The following is a 20,576-nucleotide window of genomic DNA, read 5'->3' on the forward strand; positions in this document are numbered from 1 at the left end:
ATAGTCACGGAAACAGGGAATCTGGCCAACAGTGTAGGGAGTTCACAGACCCTTGGTTAAGAAACCACAAAATAGGGAGTTCCCGTCGTGGCTCAGCAGTTAACAAATCCAACTAGAAACCATGAGGTTGGGGGTTCGGTCCCTGCCCTTGCTCAGTGGGTTAACGATCCGGCGTTGCCGTGAGCTGTGGTGTGGGTCGCAGATGCGGCTCGGATCCCGCGTTGCTGTGGCTCTGGCGTAGGCCGGTGGCTACAGCTCCAATTCGACCCCTAGCCTGTAAACCTCCATATGCCGCGGGAACGGCCCCAGAAAAGGCAAAAGGACAAAAAAAAATTTTTAAAATAAAAGAAACCACAAAATAAGGGCCGGCACCACTTAGTTGGTGCTCAGTAAGTAAATGTGGAAAAGAGAAGTCCTGTGCTCAGAAGGGAGGTGGGAACTGGAGTGATAAGAACAGAACTGCCTTTGTACCAGCAGGGACCTCATCTTCATCTTTCGAACACTTTATCCCGCTTACTGTCTAGCGTCGTGTCTGGCTTATGCATATATTCATATGGCACTTTGTTCTGAAAGGGATTTTGGATGACTTATAAAGATAAATAACAGAGAAAAGCAAAAAATATAAATGAGGCAACCAGGGCGAAATAATAACCATGAGGAATAATCACCCTGAGTGAACAGCTGACCAATGGCCTGGTCCGAGTTTCTGTTCTTTATATGGTTGCATTGATTTAACCTCTCAAGAGCCCTCTGAAGCAGGGCCACCCATTTCGCAGGTGCTAAAACTAAGGCCACACAGCTGGGAGGGAGTGGGGCCTGGATTTGAGTCCAACAGTTAGACTCCAGGGTGTGGACTCCCAAGGTCATGCGTGTGGTTTCTGAGGTGCTGTGTCCGCATCACGCTTTACGGCTCTGGACACCTCTTTGAATGGATTGAAAATCTTGAGCCCAGGCACCCACAGAAAATAAGACTATTCCAAATTTCTATTGTCCCTAACATAAAAACAGACCTGTGGCTCCAGAGTTGCACAGCTGAGCAGGTACTGGGCCCCATGGGAATGCCTGCATGGGGCATCCATGGGGCCCAAGAGGCTGTGCCCCTCTGCAGGAAAGGAATTCGGTCCCCAGCCCTTGGGGCCCACACGTGTTTCTCCAGTTTGATTGTGGGATGAAGTGCGTGAGCACGCATTCGTGCGTGCATGTGTGCGTGTGTGTATGTGTGTGTGGAGAGAGAGATATTTCTGTATAGACTGTGCCCATAGCTTGTTTTTGTCATTCTGGCTTCCAGCAGAGTGCTTGGCGCATAGTAGGCACGCAGGGAGACACAGGGAGTGTTGAATCATTTGGATAAATGAATGTATGTCTGAATTAGGGTGGGTTCAAGGAGGGGAGTTGTGTTTGAATGTCCCCACACGCCTCTGTGTGCAGGATGGAGAATCATCAAAATAAGAATTCAACTAGGATGAGTATATAAAGTTAGGCTCTGTTTTTCACTAGCTCAGAATTCCACGTGGACTCCCTTTAAGTGTTTAACTTTTAAATCAGATTTTCTGAGGCCATTTCCAAGCTGGCATCCCTGTAGGGCAGCCTGAATACTTCAGAGCGGGCTGGTGGACAGCCTTCTCCACACATGGTTCCCTTGCTGGACACACAGACTTTCCCGACCATTCCTGTGGCCCAGCTGATACATCAAGCCCCGTCCAGTCAGAGGGTCTTACTCCTCATTTGAACCCATTTACGGCTTTCCTGCGCACCCTTGCATGTCCGTGGATGTTTAGATTCTCAGACCTGGCTTGGCACTGGCATAGCATACATCCAAGTGCGGTAGGCTCCCAAGAGCTGCCCAGGGTGATGGAGACTTGACAGGGCTCATTCTCCCACTGGATGCTGGGGGCAGGGGGTGCAGGTTGAACTTGGCACTTTTCCAGATGGGACCAATCATCTGTGGCGCTTCTTGGAGTTGTGCAGTGCACAACCTGCCTCACTGTCTATGGCAGCCCTGTTCACTCAGGACCAGAATCTTACTGTTTACTTCTGTTGCCTTTCTGAACTCTGTCGGTCTCCTTGCTGAAAGCTGCCAGTGCCCCTACCCAGCGGCACCACCCTGGGCCTTTCCCCCGGGGCTAGTTTTCTGACAGAAGCTTCTGCCCAACTCCTGGCCTTAATCCTCAGCAAGGTGCGCAGCCTGGAAGCCCTACCGTTTCAACCACTTTTCATTTCAGTGGCATTACCTTCACTCATATTATTGTGCAACCATCCCTACCGTCCCTCTCTAGAACTTTTTCACCTTCAACCATGGAAACTCTGCACCCGATGCACGGTAACTCCCATTTCTCTCCCCCGCCCTGCCGCCCCAGCCCCTGACAGCCACCCTTCTACTTTCAGTCTCTATGAACTTGGCTATTCTGGGTACCTCGTGCAAGTGGCATCACCTAGTATTTGTCCTTTTATTACTGGTTTATTTCATTTTGCAGAATGTTTTAAGATTCATCCAGGTCGTAGCATGTCACAGAATTCCTTTCCTTTTAAGGCTGAACAATAGCCTGTCGTGTAGATAAACCACATTTTGTTCATCTGTTCATCTGTCAATGGACTCTTGGGTTTCTTCCAGCTTTTCGGGCGCTGGGACGGGCATGATGGTAGGTGCCTGTGAAGAAGATGGGGTTCTCTTCCTGCTGTAGAGCACAGGAACCTCTACTCAGTATTTCATAAAAACCTCCCTGGGAAAAGGATCTGAAAAGAGTGGCTATGTGTAGCTATATAACCCAATCACGTTGTTCTACCCCCTGAAACTAACCCATCATTGCAAATCAACTCCAATAGAAAATTTAAATTAAATAAAAAAGAAAGGACAGAAATAAATAAATAATTTTTAATAAATTTAAAAAAAAAAAGAAGAAGAAGCTGCGGTCCCCTGGCTTCAGCCTGTCCTGGAGAGTAAGTCACCAAGCACTCTCTGTTGTGACCATCTGGGTGCCGTCCAGGTGTTTGGGTAAGGGGTTGCCCAGGGCCTGGTCACACACCAATCCTTTCAAAACAGAGAGCAAACGGTAACCACACACCTCGGTTTCAACCTATCTTTGCCTCCTAAATGCTAACCTATTGGGTTACAATTAAAATTTACTATCCAGTTTTATACTCACAGACCAGCTAAATGATCGAACCATCTGGTGAATGAAACAAGTCTTGTTTCAGAGCGCCATTCGCTCAGGGGGTGGGGATGGCCACTTACAAAGGGGAATTGTTCTGGATATGCTTTACCAGGATACTTCACTTCCATCTCCCCTTCATAAAATGGGAAGAAAATGCCTACCCTTTGCCCCTGGACCCTGTGCCAGTGCATTAGGCATCTTGGAAACTCCGGGGCAAGGGGATCAGTGAAAACAGCCAGTGGAGGAGAAGCAGGTAGTAAAACGGCTGCTGTTGAAGTGAGTTCTGTGTGTGCCAAGCACTTTACATACATTATCTCATTTAATGTTCGTAAAATATTATGACATAGGCACTCAGGTTCTCATTCTACAGATGAGGCAAGGGAGCCCGGGGGTGACAGAGCTTTCCTCCATGTCCAAGTCTATGAGTTTCTCAAATTCCAAATCCCGTGCTGCTGACGGGGTGCTCTTTCCCTACAGGAAGCTTTGCTGAACCTCCCTTCCCAGGGCCCCCGGGCCTTGCTGCCTGGAAAGCACGCGCAGCCAGGGCGGGAGTCTGAGCCGGTCCTTGTCCTCCTCTCTACGTGCCACAGTGCCAAACCTGCACGTGGCTCCCCTGCCCTCGACGGCCACTTAAGCTCCAGGGGGCCCTGCACCAGAGGCTGTTGGCTTTCTGTCACCTCCCGGGTCCAGGGGTGGGACAGATCCGGCCACAGTGGCCTGGGGCTCTTGGGAGCTAAGCAAGCTGGGGTTCGGCAATCCAGCCCCGCCCTCCACCAGCTGGCTGGCCTTGGGAAACCACAGTAGCTTCCCTGAGAGAGGCTGGTAAAGGGAGGTCATGCCTCACCCTTGCAAGGTCATGAGAAGGCTTAGCTGGAAGGATGGGTACCATGTGCCAGGGCCGTGCTTCCAACGCAGCGGATGCCCAAGAAGTGGCGTGAACTCTTATTAGCAGGACAAATTAGATGCTATGCTGAGGGATCGGAAAGACAGAGGAGGTAAAAGTTGTGTTCATGCATCTGAGGGGCTGTCACAGAGTCGAGAGGGAGGTCATAGGGGCCAGACAGCTGGGCAGCTTGAAGCCCCACCTGATGGCACAGGGAGGCGGTCACATCTCCCTCGTCCTTCCCTCAAGAGCCCCGTGGAGTCGGGAACAGGGGGCCAGGCGTGAGGATCTTAGAGGCTGGGGATCTTAGAGGACGAGGGGGTCACCAGGAGGACTGTGCTGAGAGCCAGGATAAGACACAGTGGGGTGTGGCCACTGCCACCCTGGCTCTGGCGAGTCCCCATCCTTCCCTGGAGAACCCCCTGGAGAGGTACCAGCCCCAAGGCAAAGGAAATGCACGCGGACCTGACTGGCAGGCACATCTCTGCAGCATTCAGGGGTGGATTCACAGGGGTCGCCCCGCTGAAGGGGACCCATGACCCCTGGCTGACCTTCCAGAGGCAGGGCCTGGGTCTGATTGGACTGTGCTCCAGCCAGGGCCTTGCCTGAGCCCAGAACACAGAGTGGGGGCGGGGACGTAAAGAAGTGGCATAAAGTTCCCAGCAACCAGGGCAAACAGGGTTCCTCTGGCCGCCTCCGTCTTCCCCAGTTTAAAATCGCCAGGGTGAAGCAGGATGAAACGGCTGCGGTTCCGTAACTGGATTGCGACCATGCTGAGGCTTTTCACACGTCCGGTTCTGTGCTCAGGAAGGGGCGGGAAACATGCTGGCTCCCGGGGTTCAAGGTCTGGCTCTGACACTTCTCAGCCTTGGGATCTAGGGAAAGGTCCTTCTCCTCCTGGGGCCCTGGGTGCTAATGGCACGTACCTCCTAGGCTGTTGTGTGGATTACCCGGGTCAGTGTTTCTAAAGCACACGCAGCCGTGCTTGGCTTAGAGTAAGGTCTGTAAGTGTATGAGCTGCCGTACCTTCATGTCTTTGATGGAGAAACTAGGCCCTTAAGGTCCTGCAGCTCATAAATGACTGTGATGGAGTTAATGCAAGTCTCTTTACTGCTCCGTACATGACACTCCTTGCCAAGGACCTGGCACCTCTGCCCTCCCCACGCTGGGCGGGGAGCGGGGGAGGAGGGGGGGGAGACACATTCCTAGAGATGAGCTTCCAGCGCACCTCCTCTGGCTGTGCCTGCTCCCTCCCACTCCACTCCACGCCACATGCCCTGCTCTGTGTTCACAGAGGTCCTTGCCCCCAGCCAGGGCAGAGGCTGTGCTGCATGTTATCAGTGAACTTTGTGTTTTAATGGAAGTTCACAGACAGAGCAACACACAGCGCATCAGGACACCACTCGGAGCATTTTGCCCGAGTGAACACAGCTGTCAAGCCAGCACCCGACTGAGAAGCAGAACCAGCCTCCACACTTCCCCTTGGCCCCCGTTCCAGTCACAGCCACCCTCCAGAACATCCTTTTTCTGCCATCATGAATTCTTTTCTGTTTGTTTGTGGGTTGTTTTTTATGGCCTCTCCCATAGCATGCAGAAGTTCCCAGGCCAGGAGTCGAACCAGAGCCGCAGCAGTGACCCTGCTGGATCCCTAACTGCGAGACCACCAGGGAAATTCCCTAATTGTTTTTTTAGTCTTAATTGAAATGGTATAATACAGTATGCTCTTTCATACCTTCTTTTCTTTCAATATGTTTGCAAGATTCACCCCTGTTACTGTGAGTGGCAAGGTTTGGGACAGGATGCAAGGTGCCGCTGTGCCATCCTCATGCAGCTCAGAGATGCAGCGGCCGTGCTTAGCTCGTTCCCCTGCTCCCGTTTGCTGAGTGGATGGTACACCCCTGTACCTTGCACGAGTCTCCTGATGAACAGAGACGCAGGCAGGAAGATAAAACCCTCTTCCTCCTCCGGCCCCGCGTGGTACAGGGTCTCAGAAGAAGTCCCTGAGAAAACATCAGATGCTAGAGTTAGGGAGCGTCTGAGAGACTCTTGGATTTAAGCGTTCCCTTTTTTGAGGTGAATGAACTTGGGCCCGCAGAGAAGTCAAGGACCGGTCCAAGGTTACATGGTGTGGGAGTGTCAGAGGCCACAGGGGCCCAGAAGTCCCAAGGCCGAGACCACTGCTCTGCCAGCAGGGTCCCCAGAGCCAGAGACGGGTCAGCATGAGGTTGATCGGAGGCCCGGGTTTGGTGATCCCCCGGCCTTGCTGTCACCCCCAGCAGCCCTGAGGTCCCGGAGTCCCCTACCTGTGGCTGTGATGGTGTCTGCCGGGCCCCTCCTCAGCTCCGCACTCACAGTGACGTTCTCCCTGACCCTAGAGGCAGGGACCTGCCGAAGGTGGACACCAAGCGTGGGGCCTGGCTCTCGATAAGGGCTTGATGGCATTAGCCAGGCGGCGGATGGTGGGGGAGTGGGAGGGTCAGCAGCGAGCGCAGCCCACGCCAGCCTCGCCTCTCACGGGCCACTGTCAAGACGCCCGCCCCCCCCCCCCACCCCGGGTCTCCTGCTCAGGTGCCGGGCTACCGGCAGGAACGCGTGGAGAAAGGCCTGAAGCTCTTCGCCCAGCTCATCAACAACAAGGTGTTTCTGCTCTCCTTCATCCGCACGCTGGAGTCTCAGCGCAGCTTCTCCATGCGCGACCGCGGCAACGTGGCCTCGCTCATCATGACGGTGCTGCAGAGCAAGCTGGAGTACGCCACCGACGTGCTGAAGCAGCTGCTGGCCGACCTCATCGACAAGAACCTGGAGAGCAAGAACCACCCCAAACTGCTGCTCAGGAGGTAGGGACGCGGCCCGGGGCGGGGGGGGTGTGTGCGGGCAGCTCAGGCCACACAGACCCCATCCAGCCCAGGGTACCCACCTGGCCCTCCCGCCCCCAGGGAGACCAGGGTGGAGCTCCCCAGAGCAGCCTAGGCCCCCGAGGTTAGGCCCTGACCTGGCCAGAAGCTCAGGTGCATCCCACGCCCTCTTAAAAGAACCTCTCCGTCGTGCTGGTGCCTGTCACTCACCACACTACATCTGCTCACCCGGTGGTTTTCTCGGCCCCGTGTCGGCTCTCCATTCTCCTCCCTCCACCCTTACGCTCCCCTGATTTGAACCCTCTCTACCGGAGGTCTTCTCTTGTGGACTCTTGAGAGGTCATTTTTTTCCATCCCCAGGCCTTACCTAAGTCAGAACTTGAGTTAGGAGAGATACTGCAGGGCCTCTCTGGGAATCCACCTCACCGTCTCGAGATGGGAACCTTTAGCCCCTGACAACCCTCACTGCTGTTCACGATCAACAGCAGAAGCATCACCCGGGAGCTTGTTAGAAATGCGGACTCTCAGGTCCCACCCCACACCGACTGGGTCAGAACCAGCATTTTAGTGAGAAATCTGGGAGATCCGAATGTGCATGAGAGTTTGAGAAGCCCGGGTGCAGAGTGTGTTTGAATTAGAGGTCATGAGTGGTGACTTGCCTGATGCAACACAGCCGGTATGTCCTGGCGCTCGCTATGGGTGCTGCCCGGGTCCAGGGTCCAGCTCTCCACACTGTGAGATGCTCCGTTCTCAACACTGTTGACACCTGCCTGGTCACAAGTGAAGACGTAACCATATGCCTTGTCGGAAGCGGAGACGCTCTGCCTCTCTCTCTGCTGCCATTCCAACTGTCCACGCATGTGAAGGCTGTTTCCCCTCCAGGCTGTTATTCCACTGTCTTGAGCCTTCATGTAGATGAAGCTGGAAAACGCTCCCATCAGGCCATTACTTCCAGCCTTCTGCCTGGGCCGTCTCATTTGCTGGCTGCCTCTGCCTGTCCCCTGCTTTCCATCTCTGGTCGCTGGGTCTGAGGCAGGGCCTCCCGTGTGGTCCGGGGGATGGATTTGGTTTACTTCAGGTGTCTTCTTGGTGCAGTGGGCTTTCGGCTGCACCGCAGCAAAAGGTTGCTCCATAGAGGAGCAATCGTATCACTCTGGGTACAGCAAGGTACATCATTCTGATGTTTATTTTACTTCCCCCACACGGTTCCCCACTGGCATAACTCTAGGGTTGCCACCGCCTGCCAGAGCTCCCACTGACCAGTCCCGGCGTGGTCTCGCTCAGAATCCGTGTCTCCCGTCTTCCACGCCCTCTCTCCCAGGGGCCTCTCTCCCTCTGCTCTCCTCTGTCTCTTCTTCTTCTTGCCCTTGGCTGCCCCCGCTCCTTTCAATAGTCTTCCCTCTTTTCTCTTCTCAGCTTCATTTTGTGCTGGCAGCTGCCCAGCTGCCTTGGGATTTCAGTTATTAGTATCTTCTGGCAACTGCCGCTTTCAACTCTATCCAAACATACCTGGATGGGCCGCTGTCTCTCTGGAGCTGGTCACACATTTACTGCAAGTTTGAATGCCGTTTTTCCCTAAATAGATCCAACCAAAGGTGTCCTTTGCCTGGCAGCCCTGCTGCAGTGTCTTCACTTTCAAAGGAAACGAATAAATGGGTTTGGGTAGCAGCATGAAAGATGCAAATTAGACTCAAGAGTGAACTTCCTGGCATTGTAGATAAAGCACTAAGAAGGTTCTCAGGGGAAGTTCAAAAGTACATGGAAGCCTTTTGAATGAAGGACAATTTGCAGCTCCTGTTGTAGCTCAGTGGGTTAAGAACACAGTGTCCCTGAGGATGCAGGTTCGATCCCTGGCCTCACTCAGTGGGGTAAGGAGCTGGTGTTGCCACGAGCTGCAGCGTAGGTCACAGATGCGGCTCAGGTCGTGTGTGGCTGTGGCTGTGGCGTTGGCCTGTGGCTTCAGCTCTGATTCGATCCTGACCAGGGAACGCCCATGTGCCACAGGCGCAGCCCTAAAAATAAATAAATAAATAACAATTTGGGCGTCTGTCGGAATGAGCTGGGTATCCAGCTCTGTGTTGCTACCCTCCCTGAGAGTCTTTAGCTTAAGGGATGTGCTCTCTCTAGTCTGTCTGGCCTTTTTCCATGCTCCACTTCCCCAGCCACCTTCTTGCCTATTCCCTGCCAAGTTAGTATCGCCTAGATTTTTCTTCCCCCTTTTCTTTCTTTATCTCCAAGGAAAACCTATCCTGTGCGGTTCTCCAAGGCTACACTATCCAATGTGATAGCTATGAGTCACATGTGACTAGTTGAATCTGAGTTAAATAAAATAAAAAATTCAGCTCTATTTGAATCTAAGTTAAATAAAAGAAAAAATTCAGCTCCTCAGACATACTAGCCACCCGCGTTTGCAGTGCTCAGTGGGCACCACGGCCGTTGGCTCCCATATCGGACAGCACAGAAGGCCTGTTGGACTCGGACCATTGGACGGTGATGCTCTAACACATTCTCATAGAAACTCAGCCGGGAGCTGGCGCCCAGAAGGTCCTCTCCCAGCTTGGTAGGCACAGATTGTCTCATCATTATGGCATGTCTCGGAGTCCCCAGAACTCACCTGTCTCTTAGGGTCTCAAAATCTGGCGTGAGTGCTTTAAGCAGCCAGACACCCTGCCCTCCCAGCCCTGGAGGTCTGACCGGCTACCTCTGTCTTTGTCTTGCTCTGCTGGGTCCCCCGTGACTGGTGCCAGGACTGAGTCGGTGGCTGAGAAGATGTTGACCAATTGGTTCACTTTCCTGCTCTACAAGTTCCTCAAGGTACACCTGCGTGCAGTGCACCCCTGTGTCCCCCCAGCCTGGGCGTGAACCTTCAAAGACTGACATCTGTCTCCGGATGGGGCTGCAGGGAGAGCAGGGTGGAGTGGGCGTGGGACAGGGCAGGGGCGGGAGGGGCAGGGATGATGAAGCCAGAGCTCCGGGGCCTCTAGAATGGTGGCGGGAAAAGAGCAGGATGGGAGTAGGAGAGGAGACTTTAAACAGAGGAGCAGTAAGCTGCCGTTTGAGAGACAGGCAGCGGGAAGCTCCGCACCCCTGTGGTCCAGAGTCGGTCCCACATGGTGCTTCTCTGCATGCAGGAGTGTGCGGGGGAGCCTCTCTTCTCCCTGTTCTGTGCCATCAAGCAGCAGATGGAGAAGGGGCCCATCGATGCCATCACAGGAGAGGCCCGCTACTCCCTGAGCGAGGACAAGCTCATCCGCCAGCAGATCGACTACAAAACCCTGGTAAGCCAACCTCCGTGCTCGTCCTCATGGCTCTGGTGGGTGGACTCTGGTCCTGTGCAGCCCCTTCCCAGCTGAGCAGAGGGGGGCAATGCTGACAAACCACCTCTCCAAGTCCCTACTCCAGGTTGCTCCTGTGCCGGTCACCCTGACTTCCTCTGCACCATGACACCAGGGCATCTGGGTTTGGGGACCAGTGGCTGAGCAACAGCAACAGATGCAAATGTGGCTCCAGGCCAGGGCACCAGGTTGTGGGGTGCTAACCCCTTGCCAGCTGCTGGCAGACTGACCCCAGAGAATGAACTCCTTCTCAACACCCACACTTTGCTGAAGGGTCACAAGCAGGTAGTGGGCAGACCACGAAAGAGGGGCGGCCAGAAAGAGTTGTTCGTGGTCCTGATGCCCGCAGCTGCATGACCCTGGCTGTAGGATGGGGAGCAAGGGCCGCCTGGCGGTTGGAGATGTTTGTCCAGTAAACAAGAGGGTCCCCTCGGTCAGGGCCAGACTCTCTTTCCTGCTAGAAAGTCATCCTGGGAGGCAGCAAAGCTCAGTCTTTAAGATCACAAGGCTGGAAGCAGGTGGACCAGAGTGGAGCCCTGACTCCCAACAGCGGGGGGGACTTGGGGCGGGTCTCTTAAACTCTCTGAGTCTGGGGGTTCTTAACCTGAAAAAAATAGGGATGATGACCGTGTGTACTGCCCAAAGTGGTCCAGAAGATGGGAGTGGGATTAGTGCTCCCTGAGGCTGGCTCACCTGGGCGCTGCCTCTTCTTTTCCGCCGTGACTGTCTAGCGGTGCCCACCATGACTCCGGGTCAGGGAGCTCACCCTGGGGCTTTTTTTGGGAGAGAGTTGTGATCTCCCACCAGACCTTTTACAGGAAGGAGGGAGAGGAGGTAGAAGAAAGGAATGAGAAAATACGGTAAAAGATCAGTCTTGGGGGTGGTGCATGGGTGGAGCCAAGAATGGAGGCAGGAGGTCAGCGAAAGCAATAAAGAGGGCTGAGGATAGATGGGATTTCAAACGCGCTTATTGCGAGGGGAGGGACGTGGCAAGCCGAGGCGCAGCAGAGCCGGGCAGGAGCCTTTTTTTTTTTTTTTAACATAAAATCTGGTTTTAGGAGTTCCTGTCGTGGCGCAGTGGTTAACGAATCTGACTAGGAACCATGAGGTTGCGGGTTCGGTCCCTGCCCTTGGTTAACGATCCGGCGTTGCCGTGAGCTGTGGTGTAGGTTGCAGACGCGGCTCGGATCCCACGTTGCTGTGGCTCTGGCGTAGGCCGGTGGTTACAGCTCCAATTCGACCCCTAGCCTGGGAACCTCCATATGCCGCGGGAGCGGCCCAAGAAACAGCTAAAAGACCAAAAAAAAAAAAAAAATCTGGTTTTTACTTTTATAAGGTGGCTTTTCTCAAGGAATTTGCATTAAGGAAACAATACCCACAGAAGATGTTTCAGTTAATAAAGATTTTTTTTTTAAGTGAGCGAGATGATTTAATAAAGAAGGGGATATTAATACAATACCTTTTGCTAGCTTGTCATTTCTCCATTTTTACCCTCTTCCCAAGTCTAGCCAATTTCATCTTGATGTGGCCTCCTCTTTGTCTTCTGGAGTAGGATATCTTTTTTGATAGTTTGCAGTCTATTTGGTTGAAGATTGTTCAGCAGTTGGTTGTAATTTTCTTGCTTTTATGAGAGAAGGCGAGCTTCATCCTTCTGCTCTGCCATCCTAATCCCATCAGCCCGAGCAGGAGTTTTGAGCCGAGGATGGATCCCAGACCCTGAGGCCAGCTGGGGAGACATCCCTGCCACTCTTAACAAAGCCAGTCCTGCTGGCTGGGGGGATGCGACCGTGACGCACCTGTCCCACTCCATCCTCCAAGGGCCCCAGGAGTCCCGGTAGGCATCTCAGCAGATCGGCTCAGTTAACGAGGCTTCCAGGCAGCAGCGTGTGAGTGCAGGCCGGGCTTCCTTGCAGTCGGGGTCGGCTCCAGGGGAGAGAGTCAGAGGCTCTGATTAAAATGGGAAAGGGGGGGAAAAAAGCTCTTCCAAAAATAGAGACCTGAATAGATTTCTTAATGAGCTAGAACTGCCATCCTGTCTCCTGCCTGGTCTCTCCCTCTCCGCTCGCTTTCTTTCCTGTCTCATCAGTGGCTCCCCAATATCGAATCCAACACAGTGAGTTATAATAACGCTCTGTCCCTAAATTACAGCATCCTTTATTCCAGAGGCCAAACTATTGTTAGCACCCCCAGCCTGGTTGCAGATGACTTGACTTCAAGAGACTGTGAGGAAATTGGAGTGGATCAGGGAAGAGTGTCCTTTGAGGTGCAAACACTTGGGGAAGAGGTGCGCCGGGAGGAAAGGGGGAAGGAGTCGCAGTCGTCCTGCCCAGAGAAGAAATGGCTGCAGGGCCGTTTCTGTGGTGGTTGGTGAGGAGGGGCGAGGAAGACACGTGTTGGCAGCAGACCTGGCTGAAGGGACACTTCAAGGTGAAGGGATCAGATCAAAGACAGGGCGGCATGGAATTGGGCACTGGCTGGAGGAGCCCAGGGCGCTCCGGCTAACTGCTGGTGACCTTGTGCTGGGCAGGAAGGGTGACCACAAAGCGTGAGGCAGGTGCCCAGAGGCTCGGCCAGCATCAGTCAGATGTACCTCCTCTGTGGTGAGTGAACTTGGACTGGTGTGGCCTGGGGCCCTGCCGCTAGGAGTGGCCAATGCATAACGGGGGAGCCTGCCTGAATGCAGACTCTCAGGTCCCATCCTGGACCTCCTGAGTCAGAATCCGCATTTTAGTTTTGTTAGATTCTGTTCATGTGAAAGCTTGAGAAGCATGAACCTGGCAGAACAAACGCCAGGCAGTTGGCTCTGAAATGACCCAGGGGCATGGGCCTGGGGCTGGCTGAGGAAGGGCACTTCTGGGTGGAGGGGTGGCTTGGGCAGTGTCCAGGGAACCTTGTCCCTCAGCGGGGCCACTGCCACTTCTCTGGATGTCCTGCAGCACCCCGCAAAGCTGTTCTCATGGAGCAAGCAGAACTGGGGGGCGGGGGGGGGGGGCTGAACTCAGGGGAGCTTCTGCCTCATGGTCTCTCAGCCCACAGGATGCTGTGATTGATGCTGCCTGGGGGAGGCTGAGTCTCCTCGCCGCCACTGCCCCAGAGCGTCGGACAGCAGGGCAGCGCAGAGTGGCACAGAGCCCCAGGCTGTGCTTGGCCACCAAGGGGCCGGGGAGGGGGTCCCCGAAGGCTCTTGGAAGGGAGTGGCTGGGGGAGGGCCTGTGGGGGGGGACACGTGGGCCAGAGTTGGCCCCACCATTGTTTTCAGTTTAGGACGTTGTGAGGCTGAGAGTTTGGTTTTATAGATTTAGGAGATTTTCTTCTTAATGAAAGAAGCATGTTCTCGTGTGAGCTCACAGCCGTCTGGTCGCTAATGAAAGGCAGGCTTCCAGGGGCCCACGTTCTGATTGTCACCACATGGAGCAGGAGGAGGTGGGGGTGGAAGGAAGCCCGTGGTCTGAATCTGCAGACCAGACGTGCCGTTGGGAAGTGGTTGGCGGGGGGTGGCCTGTGCAGTGACAGTCCCCAGAAGAAAGCGCACTGAAGGCTCGGGCAGTGGGGTCAGATGGAGGCCTCAGGAGCCCAGGATGCCATGCTCCCTTGGCAGCACCTGTGACCCACAGCACCCACCCCGACCCACTCTGGTCCACTCAAGGATGCCATGGTCTCATCCACATAGAGAGAGCCCACACGGAGAACAGCAAGAGAAGACAAGCTTTTAGAAACAGCCCTGAACTTTTTAAAAGAAAAAATATAGTTTGGGGCTTGAAGCAGAGTCTTATCCGACTCATTCCAAAACAAGAAGTGCGGGTCCTGAGCCAGTGGCCTCTATCCACAAAACCCAGATATCTGGTTGGAAGCCAGGAAGGGCTTTAAATGGCCTGAACCTGCAATTTTTAAAGGGCACCTTTTTATTTTTAAAGAACCCGTTAGTAGTTCCCACTGTGGTGCAGTGGGTTAAGAATCTAACTGCAGCAGTTCATGTCGCTGTGGAGGCCTCAGGTGCAATCCCCAGCCCTCACAGTGGGTTAAGGATCTGGTGTTGCCACAGGAACGTCCATATGCCTCGGAGTGCAGCCCTTAAACAAACAAGCAAGAAAAAAGCACACGCGTAGGAAGCTTCTCACAGATTCTCCAATCTCAGATCAGCCCAGAAGCCTCACAGAAATTGAAGTATAGGAAACCTTTGGAGAAAGGAGCCAGATTCCCATGTGGCTGTGTGTATGAGACAGAGTGACGAGAAAGACAGACCGATGCACAGGGATGGGGGGGGGCGGTCTTAGAGGCGGGTGAGGCTGTGCTGCTGAGAGGGTGCCCAGTGTGGGGGGTGGGGCGTGCCGTAGTGTCCATTCTCAGCCAGACTGCCCCTGCCCACCTCCCCCCCTAGGACATACTTCCCTTTGAAATGCCAGGATCCTAATGGAGTCTATTCTGAAGAGGCATTAAATGCACAGCTTCTCCTGCTGCAGTGATGCTGAAGCCAAGGCACCTTCCTGCTGCTTGTGGGGACAGGAAGGGCAGAGGGCTTGGCGGGGACACGGCCAGGCTGGGGTCACCCCGTCCCTCTGCGGTCCAAGCAGCAGAGGCAGAGCGGGTCAGGATGGGACCCCGGGATGCTGCCGGTGGTCCCTGGGCTCTCCACACTGTGCCCCGCACTCACCTCCCCTCCCCGCTCGCCCAGGTCCTGAGTTGTGTCAGCCCAGACAGTGCCAACAGCCCTGAGGTCCCAGTGAAGATCCTCAACTGCGACACCATCACTCAGGTCAAAGAGAAGATTCTGGACGCCATCTTCAAGAACGTGCCCTGCTCCCACCGGCCCAAGGCTGCAGACATGGACCTGGGTGAGTAGGCTGCCCAGCCAGAGGGCTCTCCTGTGGTGGGTCAGAAGCCCCTCTTTCCAACCACGGGAGCCAGGAGGCAGGGGGCAGACCTGCACAGCCCCCCGGGAGCCCGGGGAGGGGGCGCATGCCTTCATGGGCACTTCGTGAGTGATAAGCAGAGAGGGGACATGGCCTGCTGGTGATCTGATTGCCTCTGGGGTCTCTTGAGTAGCCGAGGGGTAGGAATAGAGGTGTCCCATCTGCAGCGAGGGGGATTTCGTCTGAATCTGTGTGGCCCGAGGTCTTGCCACCACCTTCCTTGTGCCCCCAGGCCCTTCCTTTTGCCTGTGTTCTGTGCTTGTAATTTCTGCTGACTACCGAAGGCCAGAGGGATCTGGGGCAGTGATGGAGGGTGGAGAGAAAGAAGAGAGAAAAATGAGATATGACAGCCTACTGGGAAGCAGGATGACATTTCATTTCAATGTTCCACGAATAGATCGCATAGCCTATATAAGCAAGGGCATGCCACCTAGGGCCAGCTGTATCGAGATCCAGGGATGGCCGCCTGCGTGTTTCATAAGATATCGTCCTGGGGACATCCTAGTGGGGAGCCCGAGGCTCCAAAAAGGCCAGGGCTGAAGAGAGGCCGGGTGGCATCATGGATCGTTGTCAGACATGCCTGGGTTGGAGTCCTCGTGGCAGCAGGTCCTAGCCGTGTGACCTTGGTCTCTGGTTACTTACCCTTTCTCGCCTTTGTTGCCTTGCCGATGAAATGGAGCTAGGGAGTTCCCGGGTGGCCCAGTGGGGGAGAGAGAAATAAAATAAAACAGGTAAACAACAGTGCCTGCCCCATTGTACGAGTGAAATGAGATGATGCGTGTAAAAGCCTTAAATGCACTGAGGGCCCATAGTACATACTCAGTAAGTACTGGCTGCTGCTACTACTAATTATGGAGATGGTACTGGTAGATGTCTTTTTGTTGATCCTGGGCATGGAGGGAAAGGTGTTTAGGTGTGTATGTGGTTGGCTCTGGAGATGCGTGGTGACATAGAGGTGGGAGGACCTGCAGAGGCCCCTAATCCCTCCATCTGGCCTCTAAGCTGGCTTCAGCTAAGCCAACCAAGACAAATGGCATCTCTGCTGTGTTCTAAAATCCACAGGGATTTTTCATCCTCTCCCACTGCCTCGCCCCACCTCCTCCCAAAGCCTAATGCCCAGAGACTCAGTCAGGATCAGAAGTTCTGCTCACTCCCCTGAATTCTTACTGCTTCCCTTTGCCCCATTGCCTCTTGGTTGTCTCTTGGCAGGATGTGTTTGGCCCCGTGCCTGGAGCTCTGTGGCCCGGGGGTGGAACTGGGGGAGGGGGGCAAGCATGTGCTCCCCTTGGCTTTGGAGGTGTCGCTGGGTGTGTCATTTGTGGGACAAGGAAGAAACATGTGTGAGAGTCTGCAGGGTGGGGGGTTCTGGGTGAGTATGTCCACGTGTGTCCCGGGCACTGGACCCTTGAGTCAGAGTGGGCGTCCATGTGTGCAAGTGGGTGATTCTGCTGCCAGGAAGAGTGATCCCACCGACTGGTGAAGGGAGGGAGTCTGACACAGAACCAGTGGGAGAGAAAACGGCTCCAGGGAAGGGAGACCCCTGGGTTCCCTACCCCAAGTAAGTAAGTGGGCTCCTCCCTAGAGGGTCTCCCAGGGAGAGCTGGGTTCACAAGGATAACCAGCTACCACTCACTGTGCCTTTCTTTCATCTGTGGGAATCATGCAGGCTCCACCCTTGGCTTCTCAAAGTCTTTATCTGCAAAATGGGTGGGAAGAGAGCCCCGGGCTGGCAGGCCCAAGAGAAGAAGCTCTCATAAAACCTGTATCTTGGGAGCTCCCCTGTGGTACAGCAGAAACGAATCTGACTGGTATCTATGAGGGTGTGGGTTTGATTCCTGGCATCGCTTAGTGGGTTAAGGATCTGGCATTGCTGTGGTGTAGGTCGCTGGGGTCCCGGGTTGCTGTGGCTGTGGCTATGGCATAGGCTGGCAGCTGTAGCTCTGATTCGACTCCTACCCTAGCCTGGGAACTTCCATATGCTGCAGGTGCAGCCCTAAAAAGAAGAGGAAGAAGGAAAAAAGAACCTGTATCTTCATGCAGAAAGGGAAGTTTGGAAGGGTTGTATCAGAACGCAGAACACGGGACGAGCTCATGGGTGCACATGCCTGTAGAGGCGTGTGCTTCTGGTGGTTGGGAATGGGGTGACCTCCCCTGCGGGAGAGAGACCATGTCATGGCTGGTGGGTGCTGCTCAGGACCAGCCCTCCCACCTGGAGTCCACACACCCGAGCTTGGGAGGGGAAGAGGCTGCTTTTTAACTTTTGCACGTTTGCTGGGTGCGAGCCCAGCAACGCAGATCATTAATGGAGGGAAGTCAAGCAGCTGGCATGGAGGGGGCAGTGGCCTCCAAAGACACCAGGGCCACTTCGGGCATCCACCACAAGCGAAGGGAGCTTAAGGGCTGTGCAGCAACCAGGACCCGCCCCAGAGTTGCCACTCTCTCAAGCTGGAGGCTCCTTAGACCCCTGGGGAAGGCTTCCTGCTTCCTAGAAGGGGCTGCTCTCCAGTGCCACATGGCTAGCCAGGTCCCAGGAGAGCAAAGAGTCTACCTTTGCAGGGAGGATAAAAGGGAGAAGCCACAGAAAGGAGGAGGTTTGAGCCTCGGGTCCGTCCCCCTGGGGAAGGGGATGGTACTGGACTTCTCACCACCAAGGCCTCCCATGCTGGGTGCTCTTCTGAGGAATTTCCTTCTTTCTATCAAGTCTAGAGTCCCCCACAGCTCTGGTCTTCTTTCTACCCACGTCGGATTGCGTAGCAAGGCAAAAGGGACTTCCTCAGACACCCAAACGCTTCTTCCTCAGGACTGATTCACCCCAGCCACGTGGCCCCCAGGGGGAGACAAGGCGTTCTTGCCGTCGTGTGAGTGGAAGTGCTTTGAAAGCCTGAAAGCAGTTTACTAGCCCCAGGTGTGATTATTATCAAAAATTAATCCATGCCAAAGGGACACTTCACTCATAGGCAAGGGCAAGACCTAAGCCACGTGTGTTGGAGAGAGGCGAGACAGCCAGGCATCCCCCTCCACTTCCTCTCCCCCATAGCTGAGGGCCCTGGGCAAAGACTGCCTACCCCCTCCTGATGCCCAGCCCTTGACAAGGCAGGGATGTCTGTCCCAGGTCAGCTCAGTAGGAAGCAAAGACATTTTAAGCCACCCCTGTAATTGCCCCAAGTAAACCCAGCCCCGACCCCCTCCTCCTGCTTTCACCATCCCTGAAGCACCCGGCCTGGCCCAGCCCCTCATTCCCGACACTTCTGTTCATTGCTCCTCAGACTGAACTGTCCCCCGCCCCCCTTTGCCAGCCGTTCCGGGCATTAAGGAACCAGGATGGGGAGCTGTATTATTCAGGGTTCTCCAGAGAAACAGAACCATAGGATATGTTTATGTAGAGAAGATGTATTTGAAGGAATTGGCTTATGGATTCACGGAGGACTTCGTTAACAGTGGAGTAGGGGGAATCTGTCTGGGCTTGCATAACAGAGGCTGGTCGGCTTATAAACAACAGAAACTAATTTCTCCCAGTTCTGGAGGCTGAGAAGTCCAAGGTCAAGGTGTCGCAGATTCAGTGCCAGGTAAGAGCCCACTTCCTGGTTCTTAGATGGCCGTCCTCCTGCTGGGAACTCCTATGGCAGAAAAGAGGGCAAGGGAGCTCCCTGGGGCCCTTTTTATAAGGGCACTAATCCCATTCATGAGGGCTCCACCCTCATGACCTAATTACCACCCAAAGGCCACCTCCAAATGCCATTACAGTGGGGGCTAGGATTCAACATATGCATTTTGGGAGGGACACAAACGTTCATTGTCTAGCATGGAGGCTGGCAGGTCCAAAATCTCTAGGCTAGGCCAGTAGGTTGGAGTCCCAGGGAAGAGCCATGTTGAAGAATTCCCTCTTGCTCAGGGGAGATCAATCTTTTGTTCTCTTCGGGCCTTCACCTAATGAGACGAGGCCCACCTACATTACGGAGGGCCGTTTGCTTAACTCAAAGCCCACCAATTTAAGCATTAATCTCCTCCAAAAACAACTCCCACAGAAGCATGCAGAATAACGTTTGACACAGCGCTGTGGCCCGGACACGTTGACACATAAAATTAACATTTCAAGAGCCACAGTGAGGGATCCAGAACCTGCCTTTATTGCCATCTGTTGGAATCTAGGGAAGAGAGGATAATACCCCAGGCGGGAGTTGGGGACTGTGCCGGGACAGGTGGGCCTTGGGAACTTTTGAAGCGCAGTGCCAGGGGCTCCCCATTCTTGCTACATGCAAGGCTGTCCTTGCCAAGTTGATGTCCCTTTCCACCCACAGGTACTGGGGATAGGTACCCCCTTGCACCACCACACTTCAACAGATCATAAGAGCCTGCTTCAGGGCGCTCTCTCTGCCAGGCTCAGGGGGACCAACGTGACTCGGCGTCCCTCCTTTCTTTGTGCAGTAGCAGAAGGTTGAACAGTTCTGTATTTTTAGTTTTTCATTTTTGGCTGCCCTGCGGCGTATGGAGCTCCCGGGCCAGGGATCAGATCTGAACCACAGCTGCAGCCATACCAGATCCTTAACCCACTGTGCCAGGCTGGGGATCAAACCTGCATCCCAGCACTCCTAAGAGGCCACCAATCCTGTGGCACCACAGTGGGAGCTCCTGAACACTTTTCTTTCTGAGTCAAAGGACTATTTGCCTGTGCTCTTTACTCCCCAGAGGAAATATAGCTGAATCCCTTCTGTTTCACTGCACAGAAGGAGACCGCAGCTCAGAGAGGCACAGAGCCTGGGCCCTGGTCACACAGCAGGGAGGTGGCGAGAACACCCATTTCTTTCTGGCACAGCCGCCTCCGCAGTCCACGACCTCCAGAGATTCCTCTGGTTTAATGCAAATGCCCCATCAATAGCCCTGGAAGTCCGCCATCCTTTCTGTCCGAAAGGGTATATTTTTTCAAATAAGTAATTCCTGTATGCAATAAAAAGATACACTATCTTCTGAGTGAAATATAAAGAGTTCACAGCGGCTGTCGCCCCCGTTTGCATTTTCCGCTGCACCTGATGGGAAGGACAGATAAAGATAATGGGATTTTTTTTTCTTTCTTATTCCACCTCCTTCTCTCCCTGGAAGGTGGAAGTGTAACAAATTGGATTGTGAGTGTGTCTGTCCTTTGTACTTGGAGCCTGGAGCAGGGCACAGGGCGGAGCTGCGGAGAGGTCAGAGCCAGCAATTTCCCCCAGGTGCCTTGCATACATGAATACCTGGGTCACCTTCCCTCCTTCCCACTGCCCAGGCCCCTGCCTCTTAAACTCCTCTTTGACACAGCACACAGCCCTGGAGCGCCACCGGAGCCTCCGGGGTCCATATTCAAGAGTATCCACTAAGCGCTAGCTCACCTTTCTTAAATCAAACAGCAGAACACCGTCTGCTTTTTCCTTCAGCTCTCCAGACTGGCCCCAAGAGCAACAGCCAGC

General features: G+C 54.2%; 1 protein-coding gene across 1 annotated transcript in view; it reads left to right on the plus strand.

Moving 5' to 3' along the window:
- The window catches only part of PLXNA4 (plexin A4), a 458,094-nt gene that overhangs the window by 409,917 nt on the left and 27,601 nt on the right, over positions 1-20,576 (plus strand). The window contains exons 22-25 of the mRNA XM_047763901.1: positions 6,604-6,872; positions 9,638-9,704; positions 10,022-10,168; positions 14,898-15,057. Coding sequence (XP_047619857.1) covers positions 6,604-6,872; positions 9,638-9,704; positions 10,022-10,168; positions 14,898-15,057 — 643 coding nt within the window. The remainder of the gene's footprint in view (positions 1-6,603; positions 6,873-9,637; positions 9,705-10,021; positions 10,169-14,897; positions 15,058-20,576) is intronic.

Source organism: Phacochoerus africanus, chromosome 16 (assembly GCF_016906955.1).
Source record: "Phacochoerus africanus isolate WHEZ1 chromosome 16, ROS_Pafr_v1, whole genome shotgun sequence".
NCBI lineage: Eukaryota > Metazoa > Chordata > Mammalia > Artiodactyla > Suidae > Phacochoerus > Phacochoerus africanus.